The sequence below is a fragment of the Panthera uncia genome, chromosome B4 (assembly GCF_023721935.1).
Source record: "Panthera uncia isolate 11264 chromosome B4, Puncia_PCG_1.0, whole genome shotgun sequence".
Classification (NCBI taxonomy): Eukaryota; Metazoa; Chordata; class Mammalia; order Carnivora; family Felidae; genus Panthera; species Panthera uncia.
In genome coordinates this window covers 113564109-113584988 of record NC_064809.1, presented here as the reverse complement: position 1 = coordinate 113584988, position 20880 = coordinate 113564109, and the positions used below count along the sequence as shown (strand labels likewise).

The 20880-nt window shown below is 39.8% G+C and overlaps 1 protein-coding gene across 1 annotated transcript in view; it reads left to right on the top strand.

Annotated features, from left to right (window-relative positions):
* Nucleotides 1-11031: 11031 nt before the first annotated feature.
* Nucleotides 11032-20880, top strand: part of NDUFA12 (NADH:ubiquinone oxidoreductase subunit A12) — a 29055-nt gene continuing 19206 nt past the window's right edge. The window contains exons 1-3 of the mRNA XM_049627507.1: nt 11032-11160; nt 12072-12154; nt 15440-15527. Coding sequence (XP_049483464.1) covers nt 11075-11160; nt 12072-12154; nt 15440-15527 — 257 coding nt within the window. The 5' untranslated portion in view covers nt 11032-11074. The remainder of the gene's footprint in view (nt 11161-12071; nt 12155-15439; nt 15528-20880) is intronic.

Below are 20880 nucleotides of genomic sequence, written 5' to 3'. Positions count from 1 at the left end.
AACTAGTCAACTCTATTGTGCAAAAGCAGCTATAGACAGTCCATAAATGAATGGGCCTGGCTATAGTGTAGTAGAACACTTACAAAAGCAGGTAATGGACCAAACTTGGCCCTTGGGGCATAGTTTGCTGACCCGTAATTTAGAACCTCACCCCTAATTAAGCTCACCCATATGAGATGACGAAATTAACAAACACAAGGAAACAAGCCACTTGAACAAGTCAGAGATAAGCACGACACATAGACCCTGAAAGTGTGAGATACTGAAATTGTCACATCCAGATTATAATTATGATAGGTTTTAAGGGGAAAAAAATAGGATCAGAAAGTAAGCAAGAAAAGGGAATAGCAAAAAAGACCAAGTAAATTATGAAAGCAAGCCAAAACAATATTTAGAAATGAAAAACAAATTTTAAAAATCCATGGTGGAAGATCATGCCTCCAACACATACATTTAATTCTAACTCCCTTAGACATCATTAAAACAGCCAAAAGTTTGTTCAAGGCATTATCTCATAAAGACAAAAATAATGGGAGAGAAATAAATGAAAGCCACAAAATTTTGAATGCTGGAAAACACATTAGTGGTGATCATTTTAGCAAACCTGAGAAGGCTGACTTAGCCTACAGTAGAGAAAGCTGAGAAGCAGCCTGATTTGCACCACACATCCTCCAGAATGCTCTAGGATTTGCAGCATCTACTTGGGAAGGGGAAATAAGAGATTATTAAAAGTCTGTTAAATAGGCAGAAACACACTGGAATGATAGAATTTGAAGTTGAATTACCAAGTGCAGAATATGTGAAGCAACAGGATGTGTGTTGAAGGTGGGAGTGTCTGTTGATAATAACCATCTCCAGAAAGCAAATTTACATTACATTGTAAAGTATGTGCACATATCTGCTTATTTACCCTACAGAAGCTCTTGTACATGTGCCAGGAGGCATGCTAAAGTCTTCATGTCTGCACTGTAAGAGCAAAAAAAAAAAAAAAAAAAGGAAAACTGTCCAAATACCCATTGACAGGATAATGAATAAGTAAATTGCAGTGCAAACACCCAATGGCCTATTATGTAACACACAAAAAGGAACAAAATACCAATGTCAATGAATCCCAAAAGTCATGTACAAAAAAGCAAGCCCAAAAGTATGATTTAACCTGTTTATTGAAAACAGGTAAATACAATAACATTGTTGAGAGTTACTGATATATGTGGTGAAATTAACTTAAAAAACAAAGGAAGGGCACCTGGCTGGCTCAGTTGGAAGAGCGTGTGACTCTTGATCTTAGGGTCCTCAGTTCAAGCTCAATGTTGGGTGTAGAGATTACTTAAATAAAACTTTTAAAAATCAATAAAAAGTGAGGGATTATTAGTACTTAGTTTTTTTAAGCTTATTTATTTTGAGAGTGAGAGAGAACACAAGCACCAGAGGGGCAGATAGAGAGAATCCCAAGCAGGTTTTGGCTGTCAGCCCAGACCCTGCTGCAAGGCTCCAACTCACGGACTGTGAAATCATGACCCGAGTTGAAACCAAGAGCCAGCTGCTTAACCTACTGAGCCACCCAGGCACCCCTATTAGTACTTAATTTAGAATACTAGTTACTTCTAGAGGATTAGGAAGAAGATACAAACGAGGAACATACAAGGGGCTTTCAAAGCATTAATAGTGTTTAATTCTCTTGCTTTGTAACAAACCACTCAAACTTAGTGATTTAAAATACTTGTTATGCTTAGGGATCTACAATGAGGTCAGAGCTTGGCATGGGCCACTTTTCTGCTCCATTACAGTCACAGCTGGGTCAGCTCAAAGGGCAGGGGTTGGAATTTTTGGAATCACACACATCTGGAGGTTGATAGTGGCTGTTGTGCAGGAGTGGCAAACATCTGGAAGAGCATGCAGAACCAGAAATGTTGCAGCCATTCTTGAGAAAGGATATAGCTCAGCAGCCTCAGGAGAAGCCCAGTGTAGAGAAGAGCCCATCTTGACAAGATTTCCTGATGGGTCTTTGTCTCATAGAGTTGTTCATAAACTGATACATAAGAAACAATAAGCTACCTAGGAATAAACTCCACTAAAGAGGTAAAATATCTATATTCTGAAAACTATAGAAAGAAATTGAAGAGGGCACAAAGAAATGGAAAAGCATTCCATGGTCATGGATTGGAAGAACAAGCATAGTTAAAATGTGTATACTACCCAAAGCAATCTACACAATCAATGCAATCTCTTTCTAAATACCACCAGAGCTAGAACAAACAATCCTAAAATCTGTATGGAACCACAAAAGACCCCCAAATAGCCAAAGCAACACTGAAAAAGAAAAAACTAGAGGCATCATGATTTCAGATTTCAAGCTAAATCACAAAGCTGTAGTCATCAAGATAGTATGGTACTGGCACAAAAGCAGACACATAGATCAATGGAATGGAATAGAAACCCCAGAAATGGGCCCACAACTATATGGTCAACTCATTTTTGACAAAAAGGAAAGAATATCCAATGGAAAAAAGTCTCTTCAACAAAATGGTGCTGGGAAAACTGGACAGCGACATGCAGAAGAATGAAACTGGACCACTTCTGGGGTGCCTGGGTGGCTCAGTCGGTTAAGCGGCTGACTTCGGCTCAGGTCATGATCTCACGGTCCGTGAGTTCGAGCCCCGCGTCGGGCTCTGTGCTGACAGCTCAGAGCCTGGAGCCTGTTTCAGATTCTGTGTCTCCCTCTCTCTGATCCTCCCCCATTCATGCTCTGTCTCTCTCTGTCTCAAAAATAAATAAATGTTAAAAAAAAAAATTAAAAAAAAAAAAGAAACTGGATCACTTGCTAACATCATACACAAAAATAAATTCAAAATGAATGAAAGACCTATATGTGAGACATGAAACCATCAAAATCCTAGGGGAGAAAATGGGCAGCAACCTCTTTGACCTCGGCCTCAGGAACTTCTTATTAGACACATTGGCGAGGTAAGGGAATCAAAAGCAAACAGGAACTATTGGAACTTCATCAAGATAAAAAGCGTCTGCATAGTGAAGGAAACAATACAACTGAAAGGCAACCGACAAAATGGGAGAAGATATTTGCAAGCGACATATCTGATAAAGAGTATCCAAAATCTTTAAAGAACTTATCAAACTCAACATCCAGAAAACAAATAGTCCAGTTAAGAAATGGGCAAAAGACATGAATAGACACTTTTCCAAAGAAGACATCCAGATAGTTAACAGACACATGAAAAGATGCTCAACATCACTCATCATCAGGGAAATACAAATTTAAACCACAATGTGATATCACCTCACACCTGTCAGAAGGGCTGAAATTAACAACACAAACAACAGGTTTTGGTGAGGATGCAGAGAAAAGGGAACCCTCTTGCACTGTTGGTGGGAATGCAAACTGGTGCAGCCGCTCTGGAGAACAGTGTGATGTTTCCTGAAGAAACTAAAAATAGAACTACAGCAATTGCACTATTAGATATTAACCCAAAGGATTAAAAAAATACAGATTCGAAGGAGTACATGCACCCCAATGTTTTTATCAGCATTATCAATAATAGCCAAACTATGGAGAGAGCCCAAATGTCCATCAACTGATGAATGGATAAATATATACAATAGAATATTTTTTTTTAATTTTTTTTTTTAACGTTTATTTATTTTTGAGACAGAGAGAGACAGAGCATGAACAGGGGAGGGTCAGAGAGAGAGAGGGAGACACAGAATCTGAAACAGGCTCCAGGCTCTGAGCTGTCAGCACAGAGCCCGACGCGGGGCTTGAACTCACGGACTGCGAGATCATGACCTGAGCCGAAGTCGGACGCTCAACCGACTGAGCCACCCAGGCGCCCCTAGAATATTACTCAGCCATCAAGAAGAATGAAATCTTGCCATTTGCAATGACACGGATGGAGGTAGAATATATAATGCTAAGCAAAATAAGTCAATCAGGGAAAGACAAATACCATATGATTACATTCATATGTGGAATTTAAGAAACAACAGATGAACATATGGGAAGGGGGGGAGAAAACAGGAAAGAGGGAAACAAACCACAAGGGACTCTTAATAATAGAGAACAAACTATGGGTTATTGGAGGGAGATTGGTGGGAGATGGGCTAGATGGGTGATGGATACTAAGGAGGGTACTTGTGATAAGCACTGGGTGTTGTATGTAAGTGATGAATCACTGAATTCTGCTCCTAAAAACAATATTGCGCTGTATGTTAACTAAAATTTAAATTAAAAAAATAAATAAACAGGGGAACCTCGGTGGTTCAGTCTGTTGAGCTTCTGACTCGGTTTCTGCTCAGGTCATGATCTCACAGTTCATGAGTTCCAGCCCCACATGGGGCTCCGTGCTGACAGCATGGAGCTTGCTTGGGATTCTCTGTCTCCCTCTCTCTGTGTTCTTCCACCACTCTCTCACCCCCTCTCAAAAATAAATAAACATTTAAAAATAAATACATGTAATAATTAAAAAAAATAAATTGTAAGAAGTTGTAACAATTGTATCATTTTGGACTAAAAGATACAGAACAGTACAAAAGAGACCTTTTGAACCTTTAAACTTATGGGGGGGGGAAGGGCTAAGAAAACTACTCAGCTATAGACATGGACTCCTCTCTTTGTGAGAAATGAAAGATAATTTCCATGTGGCTATTGGCACAAGTGATGAGAGAGACAGAAAGGGGAGAGACAGACAGAAGCCAGACAGTCTTGTAACCTAGCTTGTCTTCCTCTGTTTGGGCTACTCTAACAAAATACCAGACTGGGTGTGAAACCACTATAGATGTAAAGATGGATGGAAATTAAGATGGACATGCTAACACTTTAGCAGGGCTTGACTTTAAAGTTTATTTATTTTGAGAGAAAGAGAATGAACGAGAGAGCATGTGTGAGTGAGGGAGGGACAAAGAGAGAGGGAAAGAGAATCCCAACCAGGCTCCCCACTTTCAGCACAGAACCGGAACTCACGAACTGTGAGATCACGACCGGGGCCCAAATCAAGAGTTGGATGCTTAACCGACTAAGCGACCCAGGCGTCCCAGGCAACGACCCAGGCGTCCCAGGCAAGGCTTGACTTTAAACTGAACAAACTTTTCTCTTCCTCATTCTTGAAGCCTCCTCCTCCCTTTCACTTGTTTTTCTGTAGAATCATTTGTTCCAGGAACTCAGTATCTGTATTGGCATCTTGCTGACCTCAATGTATACTTAGTAACGAGACTCGGATGGCCAGCACTAGCACTGGTCATGAAACCACCTTAAAGACATGACAAATGTGGCTGGCAGCATGTACCAGATTCCTCTCAAAACCGCCCAGATCCTATATTTTCCTATAATAAAGGGCAGGTGTGCACTTTTGAAGGTATTAGCCAGCTGCAGCCTCCTTTGCCTGGCAAGGTAATAAACTATCGTTCCTCTGTGTCCCCATACTATGTCTTTGTGTTATGCTTTGGCTCTGGAGCACAGAGGTTGGCTTTCAACAACAGGTGGCTTATAAACAACAAACATACATTTCTCACAGTTTTGGAGGCTTAAAGTCCGAGATCTGAGTGCCAGTCTGGTCAAGTTCTAGTGACTTCTTGCCACGGGTTGCAGATTGCTGACTTCTCACAGTGTCCTCACATAATGGAAGGGGCTAAGGATCTCTCTGGAACCTCTTCTGGAGATACTAATCTCATCCATGAGGGTTCCACCCTCATTGCTTCTGTGTCGTTTTATTCATTGAGGCAGACACAAAGGCCTCTCAAGTTCAGAGGGAGATAAAATAAACTATACCTCTTGATGAGACAGTGGCAAAATTCTGGAACAATGTAAGGAACCAGAATTTTTTTTGCTGCCACTTTTGGAAAATAATCCATCACATATAGTGTTCTCATAGGCTTGGTTGTAGACCTTTAAGATTGGACAGTTTTATATGTATATTTCACAATATTTGATAGAAAAACAGTCCTTAAATGGGAAAAAAATGAAGCACTCTTAGACATTTCTACATTTCTACAATTTCCTGTATCTAGAGGAGGGGAATAAGTCCTTCAGAGATTGTTAAGCACAAATTGGCCCTTAAATAGATACGTACCAGAAAATTCAGTAAATTGTATTGGGAGAATGGAACATGAATATATGTGGTGTATGTGTGTGTGTGTGTGTGTGTGTGTGTGTGGTGTTATCAAAGACCTAAATTCTTATCTTCTAGCTAAAATTTTAAAAATCTAGAAACAATGTAAGAATGTAATCTAGCAATATGTTAGTGAATAGCAAAATAGACAGCTAAATGGTTGAAATGACTCCCAGATTGATTTTGGGAGTTGGAAATTGCATAAGGAAGCAGTCCTATATGATTCTTCTGACCATGTACATATGTTCAATGTATTAAATTCTTAAAAAGAAAAAAAATGGAAGGGCTAAACAGCAAATTAGATTGTTAAAGACAGAATGAAGGGTTTTGGCAATATTTTTGTTCACATGAGCAGTAAAGTATTATTTGAATGGATTCTACATATCTCTCCAGGTTTCTTTGGCTCTGTAATAATAAAACTAATATCAATCTAATGACAAAAATCAGAACAGGGTACTATGACAAAAAAAGCAATCAGACATTAAGAAAGAGTCCTTGAAATCAAATACAAAAATGTTGAAATGGAAAAAGATCTACCAAGACAGTCTTGACTGCACCCACATAAGGAACAAATTAGTGGACTGCTACATAAAGGTGAAGGAGTGGCTCAGAATGTAAAATGCGAACATAGAAATGGAAAATATGCAGGTAAAAATTTAAAACATAAAAGATAGATCCAGAAGGACAAATAGTCACCTAATATCCAGATTCCAGAAATGGATAGGGGAAAGTATCAAAAGAACAATTTCTACAACTAACAATGACACATCTCCAAATTTAAAGATGCTGTTGAATTCCACCAAGGATCAACCAGAAAAAGCCCAAGATACATCTACATGAAATTTCAGAACTTAAAAAAAAAATGTTCATTTACTTATTTTGAGAGAGGGAGAGAGAGAGAGTGAGAGAGACAGCGCGCAAGTGCACACGGGGGGAACAGAGAGAGAAGGAGAGAGAGAGAATCCAAGGTAGATTCTGCACTGTCAGCACTGAGCCCTATGTGGGGCTTGAACTCATGGACCGTGAGATCACAACCTGAGTAGAAATCAAGAATTGGGCACTCAACCAACTGAGCCACCCAGGCACCCCAAGAAATTTCAGAACTTTAAAGACAAACAGAAAAATCTGAAAAACAAGTTTCTTGCAAAGGAATAAATAATTGTTGACCCTTGAACAACACAGGTTTAAACTACAAGGGTCCATTTAAATGCCAATTAAAAAAATTTTTTTAATATTTATTTTTGAGAGAGAGAGTGTGTGTGTGTGAGCAGGGGAGGGGCAGAGAGAGAGAAGGAGACACAGAATCTAAAGCAGGCTCCAGGCTCCAAGCTGTCAGCACAGAGCCTGATGTGGGGATCGAACCCATGAACCATGAGTTCATGACCTGAGCTGAATTCAGACACTCAACTGACTGAGCCACCCGGCCGCCCTAAATGCCAATTTTTTACAGTACTGTAAATGTATTTTCTTCATGATTTTATTGATATTTTCTTTTCTCTAGCTTACTTTAGTGTAAGAATAAATTATATAATACATATAAGCTTGTGTTAACTGGCTGTTTATATTATCGGTAAGGCTTCCAGTCAACAGTAGGTTATCAGTAGTTAAGTTTTTAGGGAGTCAAAAGTTATATGTGGATTTTCAACTGCATGGAGGGGAGGTGGTCAGCACCTCTGACCTGTGTTGTTCAAGGGTCACTGCATCAGATTGGCAGAAAGACTTTTATCAATGATAGCAGATATTAGGAGGCAATGGAACAGTATTTCCAAGGTTCTATAAGAATTCCATGTCCTAGAATTCATTTTGAGCCTAAAATTCTATGTCCAAGTAAATGATCAGTCAAAAGGGAAATTTTATTTCCTACATACATTTTTTTTTTTAATGCCTCAAGGGGTGCCTGGGTGGCTCAGTTAAGCATCCAACTCTTGATTTCAGCTCAGGTCATTATCTCACAGTTGTGAAATCAAACCCCTTATCGAGCTCCTCACTGAGTGTGAAGCCTACTTAAGATTTTCTCCCTCTCTGCCTCTGCCCTTCTCCTCTGCTCACGTGCTGTGTCTAAAAAAAATTTTTTAAAGTAATTTATCAAACTAATGTTTGTTGAGTACTTATAATAATACCAGGCACTGGGTTAAGTATTTTATGTGCCTGTTCTTATTTAATCCTTACAATGATCCCATAATGTAGGCAATATTATTAATCCCATTTTACAAATGAGTAAAGTAGGGCTTAGAGAAGCTAAGCAACTTGCCCAGTATAGCTAGTAAGTGACAGAGCCAAGATTTGAAGAAGCAAGAAACCCTAGGGAAGGGCTCCCTAGGTATAGAGCAGAAAACACATGTAGTATGCTGGGGATCCATCCAAAAGACTGGAAAACAGAATCTGGAAGAGATATTTGTACTCCTATGTTTATCGCAGCATTATCTACATTAGCCAAGCAATAGAAGTAACCTGAAATGTCCATCAAAAGATGAATGGATAAAGAAAATGTGATATGTACATGCAATAGAATATTATTCAGCCTTTAAAAAGAAGGAAATCCTGACATACACTACAACATGGATTAAATTTAAGGACGTTTTGCTCAGTAAAATAAGCTAGCTGCAGGAAGACGAGTACTACATGATTCTACTTATAGCAGGGATCTGAAGTGACCAAACTTTTAGAAACAGAAGACAGAATGGTGGTTGCTGGGGGTTGGAGATAGAGGGAAAGGGGAGTTGTTCAATGCACACAGAGTTTCAGTTTTGCAAGATGCAAAGTTTCTAGAGATCTGCTGAACAACAATGTGCGTATAGTGTTAACTGTATGTAAGTGTAAGTACAGTACACTTAAGAAGGGTCAAAGGGCACCTGGGTGGCTTAGTCAGTTAAGCATCTGACTTCGGCTCAGCTCATGAGCTCACGGTTCATGAGTTCAAGCCCCACATAGGGCTCTCTGCTGTCAGCACAGAGAGGGTTTCAATCCTCTGTCCCCCTCTCTTTCTTCCCCTCCCCACCCTTTCTCAAAAAAAAAAAAAATGGTTAAGGTAATCCATTTTATGCTGTGTTTTTTGACACAAAAGAAAAAAAAAAGATGCTACAATATATGGACCTTATTTGGACTAAGTAAAAATATTGTAGGGGAGCCTGGCTGACTCAGTCAGTGGAGCAGGCAACTCATGATCTTGGGGTTGTGAGTTCAAGGCCTATATTGGATGTAGAGATTACTTAAAAAATAAAATCTTTAAAAATACATATTATGAAACAATTGCTGAAATATAAACACTCCTCAGAGGATATTTGATTATATAAAAATTATTAACTTCTTGAGGTGAGATAATGGTAAGATGGTTATTTATTTTTATAAATGTTTATTCATTTTTGAGAGAGTGTGAGTGGAGGAGGTGCAGAGAGGGGGACAGAGGATCTGAAGTGGGTTCTGCACTGACAGCATCAAGCCCGATGTAGGCTCTAACTCATTAACTGTGAGATGGTGACCTGAGCTGAAGTCCCACCCTCAACAGCCACCCAGGTGCACCCAGATGGTTATGGTTCCAACCCCCCCAACTGGCCATGATTGTTTTTTAAAAAGCTCATAGGTATATAGAAATGTATCACATGGAATTTTTCTCAAAACAAAAAAGTGCATGAAAAGTCACAATTGAACAAATTCAAATGTGACATGATTTTGAGGAATTGATGGAATCTAAAAAAATCTGATCCTGATATTTGGAAGTTTCTGCTTTGAGGTTAAAGATTTAATAGCATATAATTAAATCCCTTCTCTGGGTCTAGTCATGTTACTTGGTCCTTTCAAGAAATAGTATTGTTTCAATTTTTTAATTCTTATAGACAATTATGAAAGCTTGTAGTTACAGATTTGAATGTAAATCTTACAAACCTTGACCTTTTTAAAGAAATGATATGGCAGACTAGATTCTGGAAGAGGAAAGAATGAGAAGAGGTGAAGGAAGTGCCCATGTACATCTCAAATAGCTGAGAATCAAGGAGAATGTTAATTGATGGGAATACAGGTTTAAAAGCATATTATGTAAAATCATAAAATCGCCACTGGAAAATTATAAATAATATTCATTAGATATCCTTCTTTATTATTTAACAATTTTAAGTCTCATGCACGATTTAGTTTTCTAATATATTTTAAGTGTTTAAGTTTTGAATTTTAACTTTTCAACTAAATTCTTGAGAGCAGATTTAACCTTATACTTTTCTATACCTTCTCCTCGCTCCCCTGCTTACACAACGACACAACGCTAGTATATGTACTTAGTATTGAATGTACTCAATATCATTTGTGCTCAATATTGAATTCGTTATTGGTATTTTGTTTCTAAAGAATCTTGGCGCTAGATGGGGCGCCTGGGTGGCTCAGTCGGTTGAGCGCCCGACTTCGGCTTAGGTCTTGATCTCAGTCTGTAGGTTCGAGCCCCGCGTTGGGCTTTGTGCTGACAGCTCAGAGCCTGGAGCCTGCTTAGGATTCTGTGTCTCCCTCTCTCTCTGCCCCTCCCCCGTTCATGCTCTGTCTCTCTCTGTGTCAAAAATAAATAAACATTAAAAAAAATTAAGAATCTTTGCGCTAGAATTTCTGAAGTAGCCTGAGCCAATCGTTTTAGATGAGGAAACTGAGGTCCCCATAGAAAGAACCTCCATCTGCGGAAGCCTAGTCTACATGAGCTCACCACCAGCTGCCCCGCGCTCTAAATAAAGACCCCGACGGCTGTTCAAAGTTCATCGCGCCTTTGCTTCCCGGGGAAACTGGCCGAGCGTTTTTCCGGAAACCGTAAAGTGATCGCGCAGAGGGGCGCCAACCCCGCACATGCGTAGAACCATCTCTGCGTATCTCGCGCGCGTGCGCGAGTCGGAATTTTTTGTGGTCCGTACAGTGCTGCAGTGTTCGCTTCCTCCCGGTGCACTTTGAGCGTAGCACCCGGGGGGCTGGTCCTACGGGAGAAGATGGAGTTCCTGCAGGTCCTGAAACGCGGGCTGCAGCAGCTCAGCGGCCACGGTGGCCTCCGCGGCTATCTACGAGTTTTCTTCAGGTGGGTGGCCAGAGCCATGCTCTTGGCCTCCGGGACTGGACTTGAGTTAGCTGGTTTCTTGGAAAGAGTCCTGGGCTTGGGTCCCCTTGGAGAATTCGCAATTTTTGTCAAGGACAATCCACCCAGTCTCTACCCGGCTTCCCCAAGACGAAGTGTGTGTTGTGGGGGTGGGGGGGGGGGGGGGGCGGGTGCTGTCTCAAGGAGACAAGATCAAAACCAGGTTTAGAGACCGAGCTGTAAGAGTCGAGGGCGTGTGGGCTGCCCGGCCGGCTTCCTGGAGAGGAGTGAGCTTTGTCCAGTATTCACAGTGTGACCTTGGGAAAGTTTTTCCCTTCACTGGCCTTCAGTTTCCTCTGTGCAGTTAAGATCATAATGGTCCCTGCTAGTCCTCACATTGTTTGAATTGGGGGAGCAACATTGTTCGCGGAAACCGAATTGGAGACCCACAATCGAATGAAAGCCTGGAGACATTCGAATCATTTTCAGATGAAATACTTTGGCCTCCTGATTTCCTGAGGGTTTTTGCTAACTCCAGTCCTGAAGGTCTAGTAGGGATAATAGATAAAAGTAGTCTTGTAACTTGAAGATATTGCGTCTGTATATTTAGTGTAATTTAAGCATATCGGTTGAGTCGATCTGTCTTTCTTGATCTGTCTTACCTGTCTACGTGGTGCTGGGGGCCACATGAGTAGGGATTCTAGAGCTCTTACCTGAAAGCTTGATTCTTCAACAGTGGGTGGCTTAATCCTGGAGATGAAGGCTAGAAGTGAACAACTAGTGACCATCCCCAGATTTCTTCATTTTTCTCGTTGGTGCAGCAGCCTTGACCGACTGAAAGTTGTTATGCTCACTGTATTTTGTGTTTTGAACAAAGAATCATTCTAAAATATGTTTTCTTTTGATATTAACAGGGCAAATGATGTGAGGGTTGGTACATTAGTGGGGGAAGACAAATATGGAAACAAATACTATGAGGACAACAAGCAATTTTTTGGTGAGTACAATACTTTTTGATATAAATAATGGGAGTGAGATTGAGACTGGATTTGACTCTGTTTTCTATAATATAGAAATTCCTATAATATACTAGGAGCTTCTTTAATGAGTGTATAAACCAACATACACTTTCTTTTTAATTTCATGGGATTATGTATGTTGTGTGTAAACAGAAATATTTTTACTTAAAAATAATGGCCCATTTCTCCATATTACTAAGTTGGCTATATCTACAGCATTCTTTGGATATTTGTTTGTGTTTTTTCATTTAAAAAAAATTTAGCATTCTTTTTTTTTTTTTTTTTTTTTTTTTTGTTGGTTTTTGTTTGAGAGAGAGAGAGTGAGTAGGGGAGGGGTGGAGAGAGATTGGGACAGAGAGTTCCAAACAGGCTCCTCACTGTCAGGGCAAAGCCCGACGCTGGGCTTGAACTCACAGACTGTGAGATCATGACCTGAGCCAAAGTCCAGTGCTCAACCGACTGAGCCACCCAGGCGTCCAGCAACATTCATTTTAATAGCAACACAGTTCTCAGCTGTATGGAAGAATCGTTATTTTTTCAAACACTTCACTATTGATAGACATTTAGATTGATTGCCTTCAACCTTTTGCTATTAGAAACAATGCTGCAGTGACTTGCTGGTAACTACATCCACATTCATTTGTTTAAATATTCCAAGAATAAATTCCTAGGAGTGGAATTGCTGAGTCTAAGTATGCACATTTAAAATTTTGATGTATATATTGTGAGATTGTTAAGGCTCTTCTCTGTCATCATGGCCTAACTGTGAAATCTTTTCCAAGGTTTCTCCATGTGCCTTCACATTCCCATTCCCCTGCCTCGTTGGATTACACTTTACTATTAGTTACTTATTCTCAAAATTGATTTCTCTAATGGAAGAAGCAAATCTTGAAATTTTATTTTTTTCTGCAGAAAGCTCTATTGTTTCCATTTGATCCAGGGCTTGGGAGAAGGCTCCAGGATGGTGTAGAAGCAACCTAGTGGCTTCCGGGAGAGGCTCAGGCATGCCAGAGGAGCGCCCTCAAAGGCATGGGCCCCAGAGGCTCTTAGTTGCGCTTGAAATCTGTATTTCCTTTAATAGATAAGGTCACATTTATTTTGATCTTTTTTAACAAGACTTTTTTTTTCATGTTTATTTATTTTTGCGAGAGAGACAGACAGAGCATGAGTGGGGAGGGGCAGAGAGAGGGAAACCCAGAATCTGAAGCAGGTTCCAGGCTCTGAGCTGTCAGTATAGAGCCTGACGCGGGGTCTGAACTCATGAGCCGTGAGACCATAACGTGAGCCAAAGTCGGACGCCTAACCAACTGAGCCACCCAGGTGCACCTATTTTTATCTTTTTAAAATGTTTATTTACTTTTGAGAGAGAGAGAGCATGTGCACAAGCATGATCTGGAAAGGGGCAGAGAGGGGGATAGAAGTGGGCTCTGCGCTGACAGCAGAGAGCCAGATTGGGGGCTTGAACTGACAAACTGTGAGATCATGACCTGAGCTGAAGTTGGACACTTAACTGACTGAGCCACCCAGGCGCCCTGAGAAGGTCATATTTAAATAGCATTCCTTGATGTTTGTTGATTATGTATTTACCCAGGAAAATTCTGTAAAGTAAATGCAGATTGCTTTTTGTTTATTGCCTTAAAACCCATTATAGGGATGAATTCAGTATTTTCTATTTGTGGGGTTAGGGGCAATAAGGGAGGGGTAGAAGGAATTAATATTATGCGCTTTTTTGCCCAATGCTAAACTAGGTGTCTGTGTGATATTTAATTTTCATAGCAACCTTAAGATGTAAGTATAATCCTCTACTTTTGTTTTTTAAGATTTTTTTTAAAAACATTTTCTTAAAGATTTTTTTAATGTTTTTTATTTATTCAAGCAGGGGATGGACAGGCAGAGAGAGAGAGGGAGAGAGAGAATCCCAAGCAGGCTGTGCCCTGTCAGCACAGAGCTGGACTCAGGGCTCAAACCCGTGAACCATGAGATCATGACTTGAGCTGAAACCAAGAGTTGGACGCTTAAGCAACTGAGCCACCCGGTTGCTCCTAAAGATTTTATTTTTCAATAACCTCTACATCCAGTGAGGATCTTGAACTTAAAACCCTGAGATCAAGAGTCCCATGCTCTACCAACTCAGCCAGCCAGGCAGCACCCTCCCACTTTTTTTTTTTTTTTTTTAAGGTAAGCTCTGTGCCCATCATGGGGCTCAAACTCACAACTCTGAGTTCAAGAGTCTCATGCTGTACTGACTGAGCCAGCCAACTGCCCTGTATTCATCCACTTTTGATAGGTAAAAAAACTGAGGCTCATAAAATTTGCCTAAAACTCATTAATAATAAGTGACAGAGTATTGATTAGAATCCAGGTTGATGCTCAACTTAAGGACCCAATAGAAATAGTTATTTATTTATTTATTTATTTATTTAAAGTTTATTTTTGAAATTTATTTTGAGAGAGAGATAGTACACAGGAGAGAGGCAGAGAGAGGGAGACAGAATCCCAAGCAGGCTCCATGCTGTCAGTGCAGAGCCCAGTGTGAGGCTTGAACTTACTAACCATGAAATCATGACCTGAGCCAAAATTAAGAGTCAGACTCTTAACTGACTGAACCACCAAGGTGCTCCAAGAAACAGTTGTGTAAATTGTAGTTAGATCCCCAACTATTTCACAGAAATTTGTTAAATAAAAAAATGCAGCCATACTGTTTTGGTGACAGGAGCTATCCTATTTATCTAACCATCATTTATAATGTTTGCTTATTATGTGTGATCACCAGTTTCCAAGAGGATCTCTGGTGGTCATTTAAAAATATTTATATGGAAACATATAATTCAAGTATGATTGCTGTGAATACATTTCTTCTGCCCCAGTCTCAGGAAGAACAGTTTATTTCCTGAATACCCTTAACAGTTGGAAACACATTCCTTTACTTTCTCCCTTGGCAGCGGTACAGGGGGAGAAGCAAGAGTTCTCCACTGTGGGAAATGCCTGAGTCCCACCCATAGAGTGAGGCTGAGTCCCAGTGTAGGGATTTTGCTCTGGCAGCTGCCAGGCTATTGATGAAAGCTCGCGATACACTTCCTGAGGCTTGTCCTCACTGATATACCCGGGGTGCTATTCCTTTAACGTTTCTTTTATGTGAAAGCACATAAAAGTCTCTTATTAAAAAAAAAAAAAGTCTTCTTTGATATAGAATTATACTTTTTTTTTTTTTAAGGTTGTGTTTATTTCCTCACATCTTTACAAATGTTGATCTTTCCACTCAGGTCGTCACCGATGGGTTATATATACAACTGAAATGAATGGCAAGAACACGTTTTGGGATGTGGATGGAAGCATGGTCCCCCCTGAATGGTAAGCTAAGTCAACATGTTATTTTATTTGGCTTGGCAATTACACAAATATTTATTGAATATCTGTTTGTAAAACAGTCAGTGATCTGAAACCGTCTGTCCTAGTTACGGTGACTGTAACAAATAACCCTAAAAGTTAGGGTCTTAAAACAACAAGCATTTATTTCTCAGTTCTTATGGGTCAGGAGTTTAGGCAAGTCATAGTCAGACTAGCTTATCTCGGCTCTAGAATGTCAGGTCGGAGACTCAAAGGCTGGATACCAGAATCACCTGAAGACTTGTTCATTTGGTATCTGGCAGCGGGTGCTGGATGTCACCAGGGAGCACAGCTGGGGCTTTGGGCTGGTACACCCTCCAGTGGCCTGCACTGCTTCAGGCAAGTGCTGTAAGAGAAAGCACCAGGCAGAAAGCCATGTGGCCTTAACTGACTTAGTCTTGGAAATTATCCTGTATTGTTTCTGCATTCTGTTGGTTGAGGCAGTTTGAAAACTCTGCCCAAGCTTAATGAAAGAGAACATAAACCCTGTGTCTTAATGGAGGCATGTCAACATCACATTACACGTTGGCGTATATGATGGTGTGGCTGTCTTTGGGGAAAAACAGTATGCCACATTATCACGTGGCTATGGGTGAAGGGAAAAGCAAAACGAATTCTGACTCTGAATATTTGGCAATTGGACTTTAAGCAAGTTCCTTAACCTCTCTGGGGCTTAGTTTTTTCATCTGTAAAATGAGAGCCCTCAAATTCCTTAGGTCTCTAAAAAGTAATTTTATAATATATCTGTTTTGAAATGAAATTCTAAATGGTCTTACGTGGATTATCAAATTTTGTGTAAAATATTTCAAAGCAAAGTACTTCTGTCTGTTTCATAGATTGCTAAAATAATACCACTTGTTTGATACATAATTAAACTCTAGGTATCTGTTATAGTTTGTCTAGAAAATTTCACCAGAAAACTAGAAATAAGTGTATTAGGTTACCTGTGACATTTTATTTAATTGAACTTGATCATCAGAAACTGCTTGAGGCTCTGTTGTGTAGGAACTGGAATAATCTCAAGGGTATTATAAAGACTCGATTAGAAATCCAGGCATATAACATAAGTTAATGAAGTACAGTGTGAGACAGTAGGGAGTAGTGGGGACTGTAAAGGACTGAAAAGCACACATTCCATCAAAGAGGGCAGCAGTGCTATTCATCACTCCCTGGTTCCATCAGCTGAGAATTTGGTCAACGGTTTCTAGATAGGATTTTTCAAGAGAAAGTGGAAATGTGTATTTCAATGGTGAGATTTCTTGTTTTTTAAATGATAATTTAAAATATTTGTCACCCTAAATATGGCACTATCCAGTAGAACTTTTCATGATCATAGAAATATTATATGTTTGTGCTGTCCAATACGGTAGCCACTAGTCACATCTGGCCCAGGACACTGTGAAATTTAGCTAATGTGACCGAATTAAAGTTTTTATTTAAATTAATAGGCTACTTGATTGAACAGAACAGTTTTTTAAGAGTATATTGTGAACTACTGAAACCAGTACTGCACTGTGTTGTTAACTAACTTGAATTTAAGTAAATTTTAAAAATATATATATTGTGAATTAAGCACATATATCACATTTCACCTACAACCAGTTCTCAGCTTCTACTACTTGGACAAATTAGGAGCATTGACCTATATCAGTGATGTAGTTTGAAGGCCACGATGCAGACATACCTAGTTTCATTATGCTTTGCTTTACTGTGCTGCACAAATCAGAGAAGTTTTTTACAAATTGAAGGTTTGAGGCAACCCTGCCATGAGCAAGTCTGTCGGTGCCATTTTTCCAACACCATATGCTCACATTGTGTCTGTGTATCACATTTTGGTAATTCTCACAATATTTCAAACTTTTCATTGTTGTTATGTTTGTTATGGTGACCCGTAATCAAGTGATCTTTGAGCTTACTGTTGTAATTCTTTTGGGGTGCCATGAACCACACCTATATAAGATGGTGACCTTAGTAAATGTTATGTTCAGACTGCTCCACCAACTGGCCATTCCCCTGTCTTCCTCTCCCCAGGCCTCCCTGTTCCCTGAAACACAATATTGAAATTAGGCCAATCAATAACCCTTCAAAGGCCTTTGAGTGTTCAAGAGAAAGGAAGAGTTGCACATCTGTCACTTTATTACATGTGCTGCTGAAGTGAGCACACATCTGTCACTTTATTTTTTTTTTTTAATTTTTTTTTAACGTTTATTTATTTTTGAGACAGAGAGAGACAGAGCATGAACAGGGGAGGGGCAGAGAGAGAGGGAGACGCAGAATCAGAAGCAGGCTCCAGGCTCTGAGCCATCAGCCCAGAGCCCGACGCGGGGCACGAACCCACGGACCGCGAGATCGTGACCTGAGCTGAAGTCGGACGCTTAACCGACTGAGCCACCCAGGCGCCCCTGTCACTTTAAATCAAAAGCTAAAAGTGATAAAGCTTAGTGAGGAAGGCATGTTGAAAGCCAAGATAGGCTGAATGCTAGGCCTCTTGTGTCAAACAGTTAGCCACGTTGTGAATGCAAAAGAAAAGTTCTTGAAGGAAGTTAAAAGTGCTACTCCAGTGAACACAAGAATGATGAGAAAGTGAAACAGCCTTATTGCTGATACGGAGTAAGTTTTTGTGTTCTGGACAGAAGATCAAACCAACCACAGCATTTCCTAAGCCAAAGCTTAGTCTAGAGCAAATCCCTACCTCTTCAATTCTGTGAAGGCTGAGAGGTGAGGAAGCTGCAAAAGAAAAGTGAAGCTAGCAGAGTTTGGTTCATAAAGTTTAAGGAAAAACACTGTTTCCATAACAAGAGTGCAAGGTAAAGCAGCAAGTGCTGATATGAAAGTTGCAGCAAGTTATTCAGAAGATCTAGCGAAGATAATTAGTGAAGGTGGCTACACTAAACAACAGATTTTCAATGTAGACGAAACAGCACTCTATTGGAAGAAGATGCCATCTAGGACTTTCATAGCTAGAGAAAAGTCCGTGCCTGGCTTCAGAGCTTCAAAGGACAGGCTGACTCTCTTGTTAGGGGCTAATGCAGCCGGTGATTTTTAGTTGAGGCCTATATTCATTCACTATTCAGAAAATCCCATGGCCCTTAAGAATTATGCTAAATCTTATGCTCTACCAATGGAACAACAAAGCCTGAGTGACCACACATCTGTTTACAGCATGGTTTACTGGATATTTTAAGCCTGCTGTTGGGACCTACTGCTCAGAAAAAAAGATTCCTTTCAAAATATTAGTGTTCATTGTCAATGCACCTGGTTACCCAGCAGCTCTGATGGAGATGTACAGTGAGATTCATGTTTCATACCTGCTAACACAATATCTTTAGCCCACAGATGAAGGAGTAATTTTGATTTTCAAGTATTATTTAAGAGAGACCTTGCATAAGGCTATAGCTGCCTCTGCTGGATCTGGGCAAAGTAAATGGAAAATCTTCTCAAAAGGATTCAATCATTCTAGATGCCATTAAAAACATTTGTGATTTCATGGGAAGAGGTCAAAATACCATCATTAACAGGAGTTTAGAAGAAGTTGATTCCAACCCATTGATCATGGATGATTTTGAGGGGTTTATCACTTCAGTGGATAAAGTAATTATGGAAGTAAATGTAGAAATTGCAAGAGAACGAGAAGTGGAGCCTGAAGACGTGACTGAATTGTTGCAGTTTTATGATCAAACTTGAATGGATGAGGAGTTCCTTCTCATGGATGAGCAAAGAAAGTGGTTTGTTGATCTAGAATCTACTCCTGGCAGAGATACTGTGAAGATTGTTGAAATGACAAAGGATTTAGAATATAATATAAACTTAGTTGATACGGTAGTGGCAGGCTTGAGAGGATTGACTCCAATTTTGAAAGAAGTTTTACTGTGTGTAAAGGCTATCAAATAGCATTACATGGCTACAGAGAAATCCTTAATGAGAAGGAAGAGTGGATCAGTGTGAGGAAGCTGCAAAAGAAAAGTGGAAAAAAAAAAGGAATCTTTTTTTCTGAAGCAATGAACAACTTCATTGTTGTCTTATTTTAAGAAATCGCCACTGTCACCCCACCACTCTGGTCAGTCAGCAGCCATCAACTTCAAGGCAAGAACCCTCCATGAGCCAAAAAATTAAAAACTCCCTAAAAGCTCAGATGATGGTTAGTATTTTCAGCAAGCAATAAAGTATTTTTTAATCAAGGCATATGTTGTGTTTTTTTTTTAGATATACTACTGTTGTACACTTAATAGACTATAGTGTAGTATAAACATAACTTTTATATGCACTGGAAAACAAAAATTCGTTTGACTTGTTTTATTGCAATATTTACTTTATTGTGTTAGTTTGGAACCAAGCCTGCAATATCTCCAAGGTATGCTTGTAATGAATTGTCTTTATACTCATTGGCTGTGATTGTGAGAAAGCAGCAGTGATATTACATGTTACCATAGCGTATCATTCTTTTAAGATCCAAGGGACTGTGATTTTAGATCAAGAGCTGTCTACTTTCACTGAGGGGCATTTTATATGTTAGGGGCACTATTTGAGACCCAGGACTCAAAAGTGGAATTTGGCTTTAGGAGGTAAGGTGTCCAAGTTATTTGTTTGGTTGATTGTTTTGGGGTGGAATTGGTCCTAGGAGGATGCAGAAGACCTGTGGCTATCTCTTTCAGATCTCAGATTGAGATCTATTTCCTTCAAAGCACTCATCTTTACTCAGCGCTCATGGTCTATATTTTGGGAGAATGTGAGGGGAGGTGCGGGAGGGAACGGATTTAAATTATGTGATGAAACATATTTGAAATGATAACGTGGTAAGAACTATGAAAAGATAAAAGTACTATTCTGCCAAGCAAGTTCTTTTATATGATCTGAGATCACATGAAAAAGAGGTAGAAAGCTGTAGAAGATAACATCATTCCAGCAGGTGCCTGAGGACAATTGAGGATATAAAGCTGAATTTCTTTGTGGAGAGCAGCCTCCTAATGGCTGAGTACCTTTGATGACCCTTGTTTATAAGGGAAGCTTAAAGGCTTATGATGTAGGGAGAAGTGTTGTCGGACAAGTTTAGCTGTTTGTTTCTCAAGAAGACCCCCTCTTTGCTAAGTGTAATACATTGTGGAATTCTAAATTTGTGGAGTCTTACCTTTGATTTGATCCATGAGTAAATTTGTAGTTGGGTTGATTTTTTTTTTTTTTAATTTTTAATGTTTGTTTATTTTTGAAAGGGAAATAGCACAAGCAGGGGAGGGGCAGAAAGAGAGGGGGACAGAGGATCTGAAGCAGGCTCTATGCTGACAGCAGAGAGCCCAATGTGGGCTCTCACCAACCATGAGAT